Source organism: Callospermophilus lateralis, chromosome 18 (assembly GCF_048772815.1).
Source record: "Callospermophilus lateralis isolate mCalLat2 chromosome 18, mCalLat2.hap1, whole genome shotgun sequence".
Taxonomy (NCBI): Eukaryota; Metazoa; Chordata; class Mammalia; order Rodentia; family Sciuridae; genus Callospermophilus; species Callospermophilus lateralis.
This window is the reverse complement of record NC_135322.1, coordinates 15,272,080-15,288,038: the sequence shown is the minus strand read 5'-3', so window position 1 is coordinate 15,288,038 and position 15,959 is coordinate 15,272,080. Positions and strand designations below refer to the sequence as shown.

General features: G+C 53.7%; 1 protein-coding gene across 4 annotated transcripts in view; it reads left to right on the top strand.

Moving 5' to 3' along the window:
* The window catches only part of Ryr1 (ryanodine receptor 1), a 113,578-nt gene that overhangs the window by 4,693 nt on the left and 92,926 nt on the right, over positions 1 to 15,959 (top strand). For all 4 annotated transcript variants that reach the window (XM_077105867.1, XM_076839060.2, XM_077105866.1 and 1 more), the window contains exons 2-20: positions 1,690 to 1,809; positions 3,130 to 3,234; positions 4,242 to 4,316; positions 4,401 to 4,479; positions 4,781 to 4,893; positions 5,227 to 5,320; positions 6,677 to 6,770; positions 7,890 to 7,964; positions 8,334 to 8,490; positions 8,626 to 8,790; positions 9,580 to 9,701; positions 10,118 to 10,313; positions 11,684 to 11,819; positions 11,901 to 11,996; positions 12,078 to 12,196; positions 13,011 to 13,144; positions 13,493 to 13,734; positions 14,281 to 14,473; positions 15,452 to 15,668. In XM_077105867.1, coding sequence (XP_076961982.1) covers positions 1,690 to 1,809; positions 3,130 to 3,234; positions 4,242 to 4,316; positions 4,401 to 4,479; positions 4,781 to 4,893; positions 5,227 to 5,320; positions 6,677 to 6,770; positions 7,890 to 7,964; positions 8,334 to 8,490; positions 8,626 to 8,790; positions 9,580 to 9,701; positions 10,118 to 10,313; positions 11,684 to 11,819; positions 11,901 to 11,996; positions 12,078 to 12,196; positions 13,011 to 13,144; positions 13,493 to 13,734; positions 14,281 to 14,473; positions 15,452 to 15,668 — 2,532 coding nt within the window. The remainder of the gene's footprint in view (positions 1 to 1,689; positions 1,810 to 3,129; positions 3,235 to 4,241; positions 4,317 to 4,400; positions 4,480 to 4,780; positions 4,894 to 5,226; positions 5,321 to 6,676; positions 6,771 to 7,889; positions 7,965 to 8,333; positions 8,491 to 8,625; positions 8,791 to 9,579; positions 9,702 to 10,117; positions 10,314 to 11,683; positions 11,820 to 11,900; positions 11,997 to 12,077; positions 12,197 to 13,010; positions 13,145 to 13,492; positions 13,735 to 14,280; positions 14,474 to 15,451; positions 15,669 to 15,959) is intronic.

Sequence of the window (15,959 nt, the reverse complement as noted above, 5' to 3'; positions counted from 1 at the left end):
TCTCCCTCATTGTTTCTTCTTCTCGGGGTACTGGGGATCGAACCCAGGGGTGCTCTACCATGGAACTACATCTACATCCCCAGCCTTTTTACTCTATTTATTTATTTATTTTTTAAAGAGAGAGTGAGAGAGGGGAAGGAGAGAGAGAGAATTTTTTTTAATATTTATTTTTTAGTTATCGGCGGACACAACATCTTTGTTTGTATGTGGTGCTGAGGATCGAACCCTGGCCGCACGCATGCCAGGCGAGCGCGCTACCGCTTGAGCCACATCCCCAGCCCTTTACTCTTTATTTTGAGACAGGGTCTTGCTAAGTTGCCAGGCTGGCCTCAAACTTGGGATCCTCCTACATTTGGCCTCCTGAGTCGCTGGGATTACAGGCATGCACCTCCACGCCTGGCCCCCAAGTACTTTTATATTATTGGTTTGTTAGTATTAGGTATGGGTTACTGCTGTCATATATTAAGAGGTGGTCTAGTGTTTTTTTTTTAATTTTATTCATTCTTTTTAGTTATACATGATTGTCTAGTGTTTTTGAGAGGGTGCTGTGTAGTCACAGCACTGGAATTCAACTCCCAGCTAATGTGGTGTGTGAGCTGTGTGATCTTGGGTAGGTCACTCCACTTCTCTGGGCCTTAGGTTTCCTCCTTTGCACAAGACAGGACTAAATGAGGATTAAATGAGTTAATACATGTCACATTCTTAGAACGGACCCAGCACCCAGAAAACACTTTTATTTTATTCGAGGTTTGAATTTATCATTTTGAAATAATTTCCAATTTACAGAAAAGTTGCAAGATGAATTAAAAAACTCCTGCCTCTTACAGCTAGCTTCCTCCCAAATGTTAAAAGTTTGTTACATTGGCTTTATCTTTTTTCTCCTTCCATATATGTATATGGAAATATATGAATAACATGAAATATATAATAAACATAATAATATATAAAATAGATAATATATACATATTCCCCCTGAACTGTTTGAGAGTGAGATGCAGTTGTGACACCCTTCACCCCTAAATACTTCAGTCTGCGTGTCCCAAGAACAAGGACAGCCTCTTACAAAACCACAGGGCGGCTAGGAAAATCCGATTGATATGACACCATTATCTAATTCATAGCCCTTCTTCAACTTTCACAGGTTGTTTCCACACTGTCCCTGTATGACATTTCCCCTTCCACCCAGGGTCCAATCCAGGCCTTGCTGTGCATTCTGGTGCCACTAGGAAGCACTCTACCAATGACAGCAGTTATGGCACCAAAACACGAAAGAGAAATTAGAAACGACGAACTTAAAAAGCCACTTAACTAACTTGTAAGGTGTTGGTACTTTTCGTCCTCCAGACCCCTCCTGGGAGGAGATAGCTGCGTGTCCCTTCTCCAACCTCAGTGTCCCCATTTTTAAATGGGATGAGGCCGGGCGCGGTGGAGCTCGCCTGAGGTCCCAGCTTCTCGGGAGAGAGGCAGGAGGATCGCTTGGGTCCAGGAGCTCGGTGCCAGCCTGGGCAGCAGAGCGAGGCCCCATCGCTAGTAAAACACAGTTGAACGGGAGGTGCTGGCTCCCCTCGGGTGAGGGCTCGGCCGACTCCGGGGGGCGCTGGTACCTTTTCCACAAGGGCGGGGTGGGAGGGCGCCCCGAGCCCGCGAGGCCTGGACCCCCGCCAGCGATGCCTTCGCTCGGTCCCGCAGGACGACGAGGTGGTCCTGCAGTGCAGCGCCACCGTGCTCAAGGAGCAGCTCAAGCTCTGCCTGGCCGCCGAGGGCTTCGGCAACCGCCTCTGTTTCCTGGAGCCCACCAGCAACGCGCAGGTCGGTGGGCGCGGGCGCCGGGGGCCGGGCGGGTCCGGGCGCGGCTTGGGGCGGGAGCAGAGGCCGCCGGGGTCCGAAAAGGGGCTGGCGGGAGAGGGGCGTAGGCGGGGCTTGGGGAAAGGGGCGGGGTCGGAGGCGGGCGGGCAGGGTCAGGTGGTTCGGGATCTGAGGCGGGTGGGCGGGGTCGGAGGCGGGGTCTGGGGCGGGGCCTGGAGAGGGTCGGGGTGGGGATCTGAGGTGGGAGGGGACGCGGGCCTCACCGGATTCCTGGGCACATGGGGCGTCATGGGGGCTGCAGATCCAGAACTTCCCTTGGCATCTGTCAGAAGAGACAGAAAGCTGTGGGTCCAAGGAGGAAGTGTCCTGAGAGTCTAGGAGGGGATGGGGGGCTCAGGAGTGAGGGACGGGAGACTGAAGGACAGGGTAGGGGACCCAGGTGTTTTAGAGGGGAGAGGCTTTAATGGGAGGGTCCTGAGAAGGGGAAGATGAAGGGATTCCGAGGGGTGCGGGGGCTTGAGGGTCCCAGCAGGTCTGAGGTGACGGTGATCTCAGGATCAGGGCGTGGGGTTCTGAGTGTCCGGGTCTGAGAGGCAAGTGACTGAGGGGCCAGGGGCCTTGGATCCAAGATGAAATGGCTGGGCTCAGGGGGACACTGGCATGGGCCTGAAGGGGTGAAGGGAGAGGCTGAGACCAAAGGAACCGGAGTTCTGAGGGTGAGGGAAGAGGGACCTGGGGGGAAGGGGCTGGGGGCTGTGAGAGGGAGGAGGAGGTCTCAGGGTCTGGGTGAGCAGGGGTCTGAGCAGTTTTGAGTCTCAGCTGGAGGGTGTCCAGGCATCTGAGGTGCCTGGGGTGAGCGACTGAGGGGGAACCTCCTGTGACTGTGAAGCAGTGTCCACGGGTGTTTGAGAGTGAAGGCACGAACCTGCATCCTCCCGGGAAGGCTGGAGATTTGGGGATATCTGCTGGGGAAGGCACAGAGGAGATTCCTGCGGTTGGAGCAGGGGTGGTGTGTCTGAGGGAGCAGGCAGAGGGCTGGGGCTTCCTATGAGATCGGGGAGACATGGGCTACCGGAGGGAAGAGGGTAGTATGGAAGCTTCTGTGGACTCTGGGTGGGGTGTAGGTGTTTGAAGGAGGGGTCCAGAAGAGGTGTCTCCTGTGAAGTTGGTGCAGATTCAGTGTGTCACAGTGGACGGGGCCTTCTTGTGGGCTTGGGGTGGGGCCTGGGTGTCTCTGGTTATGAGACTAAGGGAGGGGACGTGCCAGGGAAGAGTGTTTGGGACCCTTCAGGCCCACACTGACATCTGTCCATTCTACCCCAGAATGTGCCCCCTGATCTGGCCATCTGTTGCTTCATCCTGGAGCAGTCCCTCTCTGTCAGAGCCCTGCAGGAGATGCTGGCCAACACTGTGGAGGCGGGTGTGGAGGTGAGGCTCCCCCCCTCGGGGTAGGACACAGGGACAGGGATGAATGAGGGGACCTAGGGATCGTTTATCATCTGCTCTTCTTCCTCTCTCTGTCCCGCCCCCACAGGGCCTCAATTTGGATAAGTGGGTAGGTCTGGCCTTGGGTGTCACCTGTCCTTTCCATTCCTGACCCCAGGCCTGCTGCTGGGGCCCACACCCTGCACACAAGGGCTGGGGTTTCTCCCCCACCCCAGCTGTCAGGGGCTGTGGAGTCCCAAACAGGCCAGGCACACAGGAAGGAAGGAAGAGGTGGGGCTCCTGAGCCCCGTTTCCCTCGCCTGTTCCTTCCTCCTCTTTCCCATCTTTCCCCCCAGCCATGACCCCCAGCTCCTCACCGCATGGGACCTCTCCCTCCACCTCCCTCTATCCCAAGTGTGAGTCCCCTCCAGTTCAGGAGTGGGTCTGCCATGTGATCCCGTGGCCCCATCACATGGCCCCCTTGGAGCATGGGCATGTGAAAACCACGATGGAGGCATGATGCCATCGAGCCACTGAATGTACCCTCCCCCCAAAAGGGCTCATCTGTGCTCAGGAGGGGGCAGTCCCTCGGAGCGGGAGGTCACCTTATCGCAGTGGGTGGAGTTATGACAGGTCAGAACAAAGGGAGCTGAGGTCCGTAGAACACAAGATCCTGAGGCTTCCCTGAAGTCCCCAGGCATTGAAAAATGGGTTCATCTTCCCTGGGTGACTTCTGGGCCTGGTCAACAAGACAAAGAACGCAGGGAAGACAGGATAGGCCTTGGGGAATAGAAAACGCCCTCAGGCTTCTTGGAGCCGCAGCCCCTGCTTCATGGAGGGGAAAATGAGGCAGAGTCTGTGGAGGGTCTCCCCTGAGGCTTCCTCACCTCCAGGCCTGAGCATGGTATTTTAAGGAGAGCATATTCTCACCTAGGAATAGGCCAGATGACTTGGGGGTCTTGAGAATCGGGGGGGTCTGTGCTTATTCTGTGCTCTTGCTGTCCCCATAGTCATCCCAGGGTGGGGGACACAGGACGCTCCTGTATGGTCATGCCATCCTGCTCCGGCACGCACACAGCCGCATGGTGAGTGCCTCAATGGGGACATGGGGCATGGGCGGCGCCAGGGGCCAGGCCTGCCAGAGGAGGCTGACCTCTCTCTAACCCTAGTACCTGAGTTGCCTCACCACCTCCCGCTCCATGACTGACAAGCTGGCCTTCGACGTGGGACTGCAGGAGGATGCCACAGGTACAGGGCTGTGGGGATAGGGGTGTGATGGGGACCGCAGGGCAGGGAGTCAGCAGGCAGAACTTTGGAGGCAGGCATAAGACTGCTCTGGGGACAGCAATGGGGCTTTGAGGCAGAGGGTCTGGCATGTGGGTGGACACGTGGGTGGGAGTTCTGGGCAGAGTTGGTGGCAGCAATAGGAGATCTATAGACCCAGGACCTGGGAGGCTCAATGGCAGGGAACACCCTAGGGAAGAACCTTCTGGGAGGCCATCAAGTGGACATGTTGACAACTACCCTCCCGTTATGCCCCTACCCACAGGAGAGGCTTGTTGGTGGACAATGCACCCCGCTTCCAAGCAGAGGTCTGAAGGAGAGAAGGTCCGCGTAGGAGATGACCTCATTCTTGTCAGTGTCTCCTCCGAGCGCTACCTGGTGAGCAGTCTCGTCCCACTGGGGGCTCCAGCTGCTCTGAGGGCTGGGGGAACATGGGATCAGCCCTGCCTCCTCATTATTGCCTTACCTAGCTGGTCTCTGGCTCCCAACTTCCCGACTCACAATTTCTGGTTTCCCAAAACGTGATATCCATTTCTCTGATTTTTCAACCCCCATTTCCTGACTTGATCTTGGTTTCTTGATCTGTAACCTCCAGTTTTCTGTCTTAAATTTGTATGCTTCCTGGAATTTTTCTCTGATTTCTGGCCTTTGACTCTGGACTCTTGCCCATCTCTACCGTCATCTCTGACTGTCCCATCCTGGTTCCCCCAGCACCTGTCAACAGCGAGTGGAGAGCTCCAGGTTGATGCCTCCTTCATGCAGACACTGTGGAACATGAACCCCATCTGTTCCTGCTGTGAAGAGGGTGAGGGCTCCCAACCTCTGGTCCCTAAGCTGAGACACCCCCCCCCCCCCGCCACCACAAGCAAACCCTCAGACATGCCCAAACTGAGTCCTGGAACTCTTAAACCTAATTGTCCAAACTATGGTTCCATACTTAGATTTCCAACTGGTGCCAAAGCCTGAGCCCCAGAACTCAGACCCCCCAAACCTCCAACTGTCAAATTCTCAAATCCAGACCCCAAAGTATTAGTCCCTAAAGCTCCCACACCAAACTCAGTCCTAGAGTTCAGACCCCTAAACTTGGATCCAAAGCTTATAAACATCAAATTTAGAGCTTATCCTCAGACCTTAATCCTCAGAAATAAGCACAGACCGTGACCTCAGATCCCTACTTCTCAAATCCAAACCTCAGATTCACAAACCAAGATTCCTAATTCAAATTCCAAACTTTAACCCACCAGCCTCAGCTTCAATTCTCAAAAACCAAGACTCCGAAATCAAACTCCCCGATTTGGATTCCCATAATAAGATTCCAAAGAATGGTCCCAAAACTTTGAACCTATCTTTTAGTCGCCAAACTTCAGATTCTTAAACCAGAACCAAACTGAGACTCAAACTACAGATCCCAGACTCAGACCCTCAGTTTTTAACTAAAAGTTCAGCTCTTTCCAAGTGCATACTCCAGAACCCAGATTTCCAAACCATAGATAGACCCCAGACCTCAGAGAACAGCCTGACCTTCAAATCAATGCTTGGAATTTAGGACCTTGGGAGCCAACCACAGTGGTGCGTGCCTGTAATCCCGTAACTCCGGAGGCTGACACAGGAGGATTTGAATTTTGAGGCAAGCCTCAGCAAGTCAGTGAGATTCTGTCTCAGAATAAAATTTTAAAAAGGTCTGGGAATGTAGCTCAGTTACAGAGAGCTTGCTTAGCATGTGCAGGGAACTGGGTTCAATCCCCAGAACTGCAGAAAAAGAATTCAGGCCCTAACTCCAGACTTCAACTTCAGACCAAACTATCACACCTCTAAACCCAGACCCCAAGTGCAAGATTCAAAGTCAGATCCCAACATACCAGAGGTAACCTTCTGATCACAGATTCTGACCTCAACCTCCAAACTCAGAACCCTTAACCGCAGATCTCTAAACTGCCAACCTCAGCTCTCGCATACCCAGACCCACCCAAACATAGTCTCAGAACCTAAATCTCTCATCTTGAGGCCTGGATTTGACCTGAATCTTGAACTCTTAATACCCTGGAACTCAGACCCTCCATCCCAGCCCTTGGGAGGTGTGGGCTTTCTGGATTCCACCCTAGCTCCCAGGATTTTGGGGGCTCCTGCTTCACAGTGACCAACTTTCCTGGCTCCCCTACAGGTTACGTGACAGGAGGCCATGTCCTTCGTCTCTTTCATGGACACATGGATGAATGTCTGACCATTTCCCCTGCTGACAGTGATGACCAGCGCAGGTTGGGGCTGGGGACAAGCAGGCCTGGAGTCTAGGGGTGGAGATGAAGCAGGGAAAAGGTTGGCTAAGGGAGCCTGTGTTAGTGAGTTTTCTGTTACTGTGACAAAAAAGCTGAGATTTTCAACTTAATAGGGGAAAAGGTTTATTTTGGTTTACAGTTTCAAAGTTTTTATTTATTTATTTATTTTAAATATTTATTCTTTAGTTGTAGTTGGACAATATATCTTTATTTTATTTATTTTTATGTGGTGCTCAGGATCGAACCCAGGGCCTCACATGTGCTAGGCAAGCGCTCTACTGCTGAGCCACAACCCCAGCCCAAGTTTTATTTATTTTTATTTTTTAAATATTAATTTCTTTAGTTGGACACAATACCTTTATTCCACTCATTTATTTTTTTGTAGTGCTGAGGATCAAACCCAGGGCCCCGCATGTGCTAGGCGAGTGCTCTACCTCTGAGCCACAGCCCCAGCCCCTTAGAGGTTTTAATCCATAGTTGTTTGGGTCTGTTGCTTTGGGTCTGTAGCAGGACAGTACATCATGGTGGGAGCACACACTGGAGGCTGGTTCACCTAAGGGAAACTGAGAAGAAATAAGAGAAAGTGGGGCTGGGGATGTGGCTCAAGTGGTGGCGCGCTCGCCTGGCATGCGTGCGGCCTGGGTTCGATTCTCAGCACCACGTACAAACAAAGATGTTGTGTCCGCCGATAACTTAAGAATAAATATTTTAAAAAATTCTCTCTCTCACCAACAATAAAAATTAATTTAAAAAAAAATTCTCTCTCTCTCCTCTCTCACTCTCTCTAAAAAAAAATAATTAATTAATTAAAAAAAATAAAATAGGACTCTTTAAAAAAAAAAAAAGAGAAAGTGGAGGAGAGCAGGGTTTCAGTATCTCCTTCTTGGGCACGTTCCCAGTGACCTAACTGCCTTCCACTAGGCCTCACTTCTTCTATCATCTTCCAATAGCGTCACAGTCTGGGGACCAAATCTTGAACATGTGGGTCTTTGGAGAACGCTCAAGATCCAAACTATAGCAGACCCTATGAATGGGATGAAGGACTGGACTCTCGGGGACTGGAGCCTGAACTCCTGACCTTACTCTTTCCTGTGTCCCTAGACTTGTCTATTACGAAGGAGGCTCTGTGTGCACCCACGCCCGGTCCCTCTGGAGGCTGGAGCCCCTGAGAATCAGGTGTGGAGGAGGGGATGAGGGAGGGGCTGGGGAGATCAAAAGAGAGATGGAGGTCCTCTGGGATCCTGGAGTCCTGGACCAAAAAGAGGTCTTAGGGGGTTGGGGGGGATTCCTGGGGAAAAGATTAGGGGTCTTGAGTGGAGAATGTAGAAGGGCAGTGGAGACATCTGGGGAGCCCCAAGGAATCTTTGAGGGCTTGAGGGAGGATTGGAGTACTTCAGATAGGAATGGGGGGGGTGAAAGATTTGAGAGTCTCAAGAAAGGTTCAGGGAACCCCAGAAGGGTGTCAGGGGCTTAGGGAGGTTTAGACCAAGACTATGGTGTCCATGGGAGGGTCGGGTGTCCTCTGATTCCCCTCGCCCTCCACAGCTGGAGTGGGAGTCACCTGCGCTGGGGCCAGCCACTGCGAATCCGGCACGTTACCACTGGGCGCTACCTGGCACTCACTGAGGACCAGGGCTTGGTGGTGGTGGATGCCAGCAAGGCCCACACCAAAGCCACCTCCTTCTGTTTCCGCATCTCCAAGGTCTGTGGGGGTCAGGGTGCCCTCTCTCATCTGGAGCTCTGATCTCCACCCCAGATTCCGCTCCCCAGTCTCTGGGGGGCTCCTCCATTAAACACACAGACAGAGGAGGCTGACCCCTGTCCCCTGCCCCTGCAGGAGAAGCTGGATGTGGCCCCCAAGCGGGATGTGGAGGGCATGGGCCCACCCGAGATCAAGTATGGGGAGTCACTATGCTTTGTGCAGCACGTGGCCTCGGGCCTGTGGCTCACCTATGCAGCCCCAGACCCCAAGGCCCTGAGACTCGGCGTGCTCAAGAAGAAGGTAAGCTCCTGGAATGGGCAAGGGTGGGGTTCAGATAGGGGTGGAAGGGGGCTGGGGTGGTCATGCTTGAGCCTCCAGGAGTTTGAAGATGGAACTGAGAGAAAGACAGAGACTAAGAGGGAAAAATAGGCTGAGAAAAACCAAAAAGGAAGGAGATATAGAAAATATATATACATATATACGTATGTATGTGGTGTGTGTGTGTGTGAGTGTGAGTGTGCATGTGAGCGCACGCACACACACACACACACAAAATGATACTTGTTTGGACATAAAAGCTGAGGATGTAGATAGGACTGGACCAGAGGGGGACATGTGGGAGTTGGCAGCAGGCGGATGTTATTTACACTCATGGGATTGGACGAGGTCTGGGGTGTCAACTGTGAAGATCAGACATTCAGCCTGGGATATATGAAGTTTGGGGTGACGTTAGAGCTTTCTGAGGGAGGGCGTTAAGTCAGTAACAGGCACAGGGATGCAGAGAGACAGAGTAGACCAGACGGAATCACAAGGAGGAAGGGAAAGAGATGGGGAATAGAGAAGAGAGGGAGAGGCAGGGAGAGAGAGTGTGGGGTAGAGGCAAAGAAGAGGGAGACAGGGAGAGACAGACGGAGTCGGGGAGGACCAAGAGAGAGGAAAGGAAAGACTGACGAAGGGGAATAGAAACACGGGGCAGATTTGCGGAGAGATTCTGTGGCATGGGGGGCAGCTGTGGGACTCAACTCTGGGCAGAGGCCTGTGGGTCATGGCCCTGGGTGGCTGATCCCCTTCTGACCTCTCCACACCCAGGCCATGCTGCACCAGGAGGGCCACATGGACGATGCGCTGTCACTGACCCGGTGCCAACAGGAGGAGTCCCAGGCTGCCCGCATGATCCACAGCACTGCTGGCCTGTACAACCAGTTCATCAAGTAAGCCGCGCTGCCCTGCCCAGCGGCCCAGCTCCTAGTGGTCATGCACCTGACTGTAATCTCCAGGCCTCTGGATCCACCACCCTGTCCGACATGCCCTGGCCCCTAATCTCTAAGCCCCTGTCCCCTAATCTGCCATAGACAACCATGACCTTTGACCTCACCCTCATGATCATCACCTCTGACACCCAGATCCTGATGCTTGATCCTGGACCTCCCCAGCTCCTTCCATCACCCCCTGTGCCTCCGTAGGAGTGAGTCCCGGTCCCAGCTCTGTCCTTGTTTGCCCTGTGACCTCGGGCTGAGGCCTTTCTCTGTCTCTGTCTCCCTCACCCCCTCTGCAAAGCAGGAGTCCAGGCTAGTCCTGCAGGGGTGGGGTGGTGAGGGGCCCTGCTGACAATTGGTGGTCCCCTTAGGGGCCTGGACAGCTTCAGCGGGAAGCCCCGGGGTTCAGGGCCGCCGGCTGGCTCGGCGCTGCCCATCGAGGGAGTCATCCTGAGCCTGCAGGACCTCATCGGTTACTTCGAGCCGCCCTCTGAGGAGCTGCAGCACGAAGAAAAGCAGAGCAAGCTGCGCAGCCTGCGCAACCGCCAGAGCCTCTTCCAGGAGGAGGTGGGACCGCACCGTAGGAGGGGCGGGGTCTGTGGGCACGGGGCGTGGCCTGGGGCGGAGCTGCGGCAAGGAGAAAGCAGGGCCAGAGTGTCAGGGGACAGGGAGTCAGACAGCCGGGTGGGACGGGGGAGGAGTGCGAGGAACGTCTCGGCCTGAGCCAACCCCAGGGGCGTGGCCTCCGGGGCGGGACTGAGTTGGTGGGCGGGACTGGAGGGAGGGCTGAGAGGTGAGGGGCGGGGCCTGTGCCAGGCCTGGAGGGGAGGCTGGGGAGGAGACGCTGAGTGGGTGGGGCTGCGGCTCTGGGGGCTGTCTGTGGGGACCGGGCCAGAAGGGTGGCGGGCACAGGGTCAGAGGCTGTTCTTGGGCAGCAAGGAAGAGAGCATAGGAGGGACCTCACCTGGGGTCTGGAGCTGGAAGTTTGTTAGAAGAACACTAAGGGAAGAGGTGTGGCCGGCTCCTACCAGCCAGAGGTCTGAGTGGCGGCGAGTCTGGCCAAAGGCCAGGGCATCTGATGCCTTCTTTAGTGGAGGGAGCATGTCCATTCAAAGGCATCGGACCCTCCAGGGGCTCCAGGGAAAAAGACTTGTAAATGATAATAGTAATGATAACAAAGCTACCTCAGGATAGAATTACCACAATATATGCAGATGCTTAGAACAATTCTAGGAGTGTAGATGCTACATAAGCATTCGTGGTTATTTTACCTTAGATTTATTCCTTACTACGTGATAAAGGCTCTACAGCCACGTCATTCTCCCAATAACCCCGTGCGGGGATTGTAATTCCCATATTATAGATGGGGTTCCTGAAGCTCAGAGAGATGAAAGCAGTCAGTGAGACTCCCACACGGTCGTATTCTCTGCCATGAAGCTCTGCTTCTCTTACTAACGATAGGGGTTTCTAGATGTAGCCACAGTTGTCCTCCCTTATCTGCAGAGGATATATTCCAAGACCTCCAGTGGATGCCTGAAATTTAGATAAAACCGGTTTCAGTTTCAGCCACATGCAGCCATTGAGCCAAAGAACGCCTGTATGTCCCAAGTTCAGCAGCAGGCAAAACTGTGGGCTGCTTGGAAGCAAGTCACAGGGACAGAAAGGGGGAAGGGGAAGCACAAATTCAGCCCTGATGTTAGTAAGGGCATGCTATGCTGATGACAGAGGCAGAGAGGGCAAGGACGGGTTTGGGGAGCCAAGGTGGAGGGGAGGATAATGGAACTGAATGGGGACATGGGGTTAAAGGGGCTGGTTTAAATCAAGGAGCAAATAGCCAGCCACCAGCTGTTGAAGGGATATGAATTAGTAAATCCAAGAAAGACAAGGAAGGGAGGGCCTGGACACTGGTTGTGATCACCCCTGTATCCCCGCCCCAGGGGATGCTCTCCCTGGTCCTGAATTGCATCGACCGCCTAAATGTCTACACCACGGCTGCCCACTTTGCCGAATATGCTGGGGAGGAGGCAGCTGAGTCCTGGAAAGAGATTGTGAACTTGCTGTATGAACTCCTGGGTAAGGGACTTCCGTCCTAACTCCCTCAAGAGAACCCCAGATCCCCAATCCCTTTAGGCCTGACCCCTCTTCCACCCTCAGCCTCTCTGATCCGTGGCAACCGGACCAACTGTGCCCTCTTCTCCACGAACCTGGACTGGCTGGTCAGCAAGCTGGATCGACTGGAGGCCTCGTCTGGTAGGAGAACGCAGGGAGTGGGATGGGGGTCGGGGAGGGGAGAGCGCACCGCCTCATGCCTTCCCACTGGCACCCGGGCAGGCATCCTGGAGGTGCTGTACTGTGTCCTGATCGAGAGTCCCGAGGTCCTGAACATCATCCAGGAGAACCACATCAAGTCCATCATCTCCCTCCTGGACAAGCACGGGAGGAACCACAAGGTCAGCCTGTCCTCCTGACCTCAGAACCCTGACCTCTCCCTGTGGCCCCCGGATTCCTCTCCTCCCTCTCATCTCTTACCTGGACTCCCCTCACATGCCTCCATCTCAGCGGGAGGGGTTCAAACTCCTAGCTCCAATTTTTAAAAATTGGTTATTGAACCTAGAGGCACTTTATCACCCAGCCACACCCCAGCCCTTTTTATTTTTTATTTTGAAACAGGGTCTTGCTAAATTGCTTAAGCCTCATTAAGTTGCTGGGCTGGCCTTGAACTTATGATCCTCCTGCCTCAGCCTCCCAAATGGCTGGGATTACGGGTATTCACTACACCTCCAGGCTCTGAAATGTCTTTAAAAATTTCAAATTATATAGCCGTTAGGTGGGCTGCAAATATTCTCTGCAGTTTGCTATAGGCCCTGCCAGTTCCTACTGCATGATTCCTGACCATTGCACACATTTCCATGTCCATTGACCTCTGAAGATACACATTTTCAAACCCTGCTGATCCAAAATCACATCTTGGTTCTTGTGTCTCTCACTGACCCTTTCACTATGTCCTTTGACCTCTTTCTTCATGATTTCAGTCTGTCCTTTCTTACACTGCTGATGCCTTATCTCAGCCCATGTGATCCAGTCTCTCCCGACCTACTTTGACCCCTTTCTCTGGGGGACTTTCCATTCTCACCACCTTTCAGGCAAAAATTTCATACCCTGTCCAGATGCACCATTCTTGCCTTCTGGCTTCCCATCCAGGTCCTCCTATATCCCCCCCTGCCTGTACCCTCACTCCCCTTTACCTCTGACCTTGACCTCCAGGTCCTGGATGTGCTGTGCTCCCTCTGTGTGTGCAATGGTGTGGCTGTGCGCTCCAACCAAGATCTCATTACCGAGAACTTGCTCCCTGGTCGTGAGCTTCTGCTACAGACAAACCTCATCAACTATGTCACCAGGTGTGGCTTCTAACCCCTGACCCTGGGCTCAGACCCTCTCAACCCTTTTCCTGACCCAGAGACTCCACCCCAAGTGAATGTCCCTCTCCCGTCACCCTCCTCAGGGGTCCACCTTGCCCTGTTCCTCCTTGGGTCCCCACTCCTCTTGTTCTCTCGTATGGGCTCCATTTCTGCCTCTGTCTGTGTTTTCTCTTTTTGTCTTTGCCTGTTCCTATTTCTCTTCCATCTTCTTATCCCTGGCTCTCTTCCATCTCTCGTCTCTGTCTTTGATTGCTCTCTGTCTGTCTGTATGTATGTCTCCCTATTTCCCTCCTCACCACCTATCTCTCCTCTCCGTCTCTCCTGCAGCATCCGCCCCAACATCTTTGTGGGCCGAGCAGAGGGCTCCACGCAGTACGGCAAATGGTACTTTGAAGTGATGGTGGACGAGGTGGCTCCGTTTCTGACAGCTCAGGCCACCCACCTGCGGGTGGGGTGGGCCCTCACTGAGGGCTACAGCCCCTACCCTGGAGGCGGCGAGGGCTGGGGCGGCAATGGGGTCGGCGATGACCTCTATTCCTACGGCTTTGATGGGCTACATCTCTGGACAGGTACCTAGACGCTTCCAGGTGACCCTCACCCCTTATTACTGACCTTAGAATCTTCCAGAGTCTGACTAGGCGCCTTGAGGTTCTCAGGATCTTGACCCCCCAGTAGAGGAACTTTTGACTCATATTCCTAATTTCCCCAAACCCTCATCCTAGAGCTTCCAGAATCCTGACCCTGACCTGTTTCCTCATAATTTCCAAAACTCTGACCTCAGAAGAGGCATGACCTCTGACCCTAGAGATCCCAGAAGATTGCTCAGATTGTTATGACCTCTGATCTTGGACTTATGTACTCAAAGGTTCCTAATTGTAACTCAGGTGAACTCTGACCACGCAGCTATCAGGCTCCCAGGCATCCTAACTCCAGGGGGACTCTGACCCTCGCTCCTAACTTTAGACCTACGGGCCCATCCATGGGATCACCTGTCCTTGGGGGGGCGGTTTTCCCAAATCCAGTCCCTACAGGATCTTCTGATATCTGAACTTCTTGATATCATTGGTTCCATGGAATCTCTGACCTCTGAACCCTCCCTGGTGATCTCGGTGTAGGACACGTGGCACGCCCAGTGACTTCTCCAGGACAGCACCTCCTGGCCCCCGAGGATGTGGTCAGCTGCTGTCTGGACCTCAGTGTGCCCTCCATCTCATTCCGCATCAACGGCTGTCCTGTGCAGGGCGTCTTCGAGGCCTTCAACCTCGACGGGCTCTTCTTCCCTGTTGTCAGCTTCTCCGCCGGTGTCAAGTGAGGACCTGCCCCTGCCCCAGTTGTCTTGGGTTGGGGGGTCTGACCCAAGAAAGCTTCTGCAGTCACCCTATGGGTCAAGGACACAGCCTTTCACCCTCAGGACTGACTGGCAAGAAGCCCTTATTTCAAACTCTCAGTGACCTCTGCATGATCCTAAAGACTTCAGATTCTTCCCAACCCCATGTTTCTACAATGACCTTCAAGTGACCCCATAATTTTACAGTAACCTTTTTTGGTGTGTGTCTGGTGCTGGGGATTGAACCCTGGGCCTTGTGCATGCTAGGCAAGCACTCTACCAACTGAGCTGTATCCCCAGACCTTAGAGTGACCTTTTGGTAACCCCCAAACTCATCCAGAGATGCTCCAATGACCCAAGACTCTTCCAATAGCCTCCCAATGACCTCCGACCCTCCTTATGGTTCCATCCTCTTTCAGTAACCTCTTAGGATGCAGCATCTCCCCAAGGTGGTCCAGTAGCCCCCGACTTGCCCAGTAATCACTGCCCAGTTAATTTAAAGACTTATCAATGACCCCATCCTTTTCCAGGGACCCCAAGTTCTCCAAGTGTCCCTTCAGTGGAACGGTGATAACAAATCCCAAGTGTCTCTAAATCATCACCATCTTGTTCTCACCGAGCCTTCTAACATTCCCAGCTGCTTTGGTGACCTGGGGACTCCTCCAAAGGACCTTCCCGTGACCTGGCAATGATGGGAGCTCTTCTCTCCTAACAATAGGTCCTCCCACCCTTAACTCCCTGATGGTCCCACTTTCCTTTAGGTCCTCCGTGAGGTCCTCTTGTGATATTCCTTTGACCCCAGACTTGAATTTCTGGTCCTAGATGACCTCTGTGCCCGATGCCTGCGCAGGGGCCACAGGTTCCCTCAGAACCCTCCATGGATCCCAGGATCACTCCAGATCCCCCCAATCACGGACTGTCCCCTGGCCCCTCCCGCGATCCCCATTCTCCTCCTCCAGGGTGCGGTTCCTCCTCGGTGGCCGCCATGGCGAATTCAAGTTCCTCCCCCCACCTGGCTACGCCCCGTGCCATGAGGCTGTGCTCCCTCGGGAGCGGCTCCGCCTTGAACCCATCAAGGAGTACCGTCGGGAAGGGCCCCGGGGCCCCCACCTGGTGGGCCCCAGTCGCTGCCTGTCACACACTGACTTCGTGCCCTGCCCTGTGGACACTGTCCAGGTACCGCCTTCCCTACAAGGGTCTTCTGGCGAGGAAGGCTCTCTTAGGAGTCGGAGAGGTGGGGAGCTGGGGTGTGCGTGGTGCTGGGGATTGAACCCAGGGCCTTGTTGAACCCCATTGTTGAACAGAGAGAAAAACTGAGGCCAGGGACTCTTTCAAGGCAGAATCCCAGCTTTCCACAGAGAGGGAATCTTCTCTGTGGCTCCATAAAAAAGAACAGTAATTGCCCCCAATTTATAGTTGAGTAAAGCAAGGCCCAGAGAGGTTAAGAAACCTGTGCAACCCAACAGC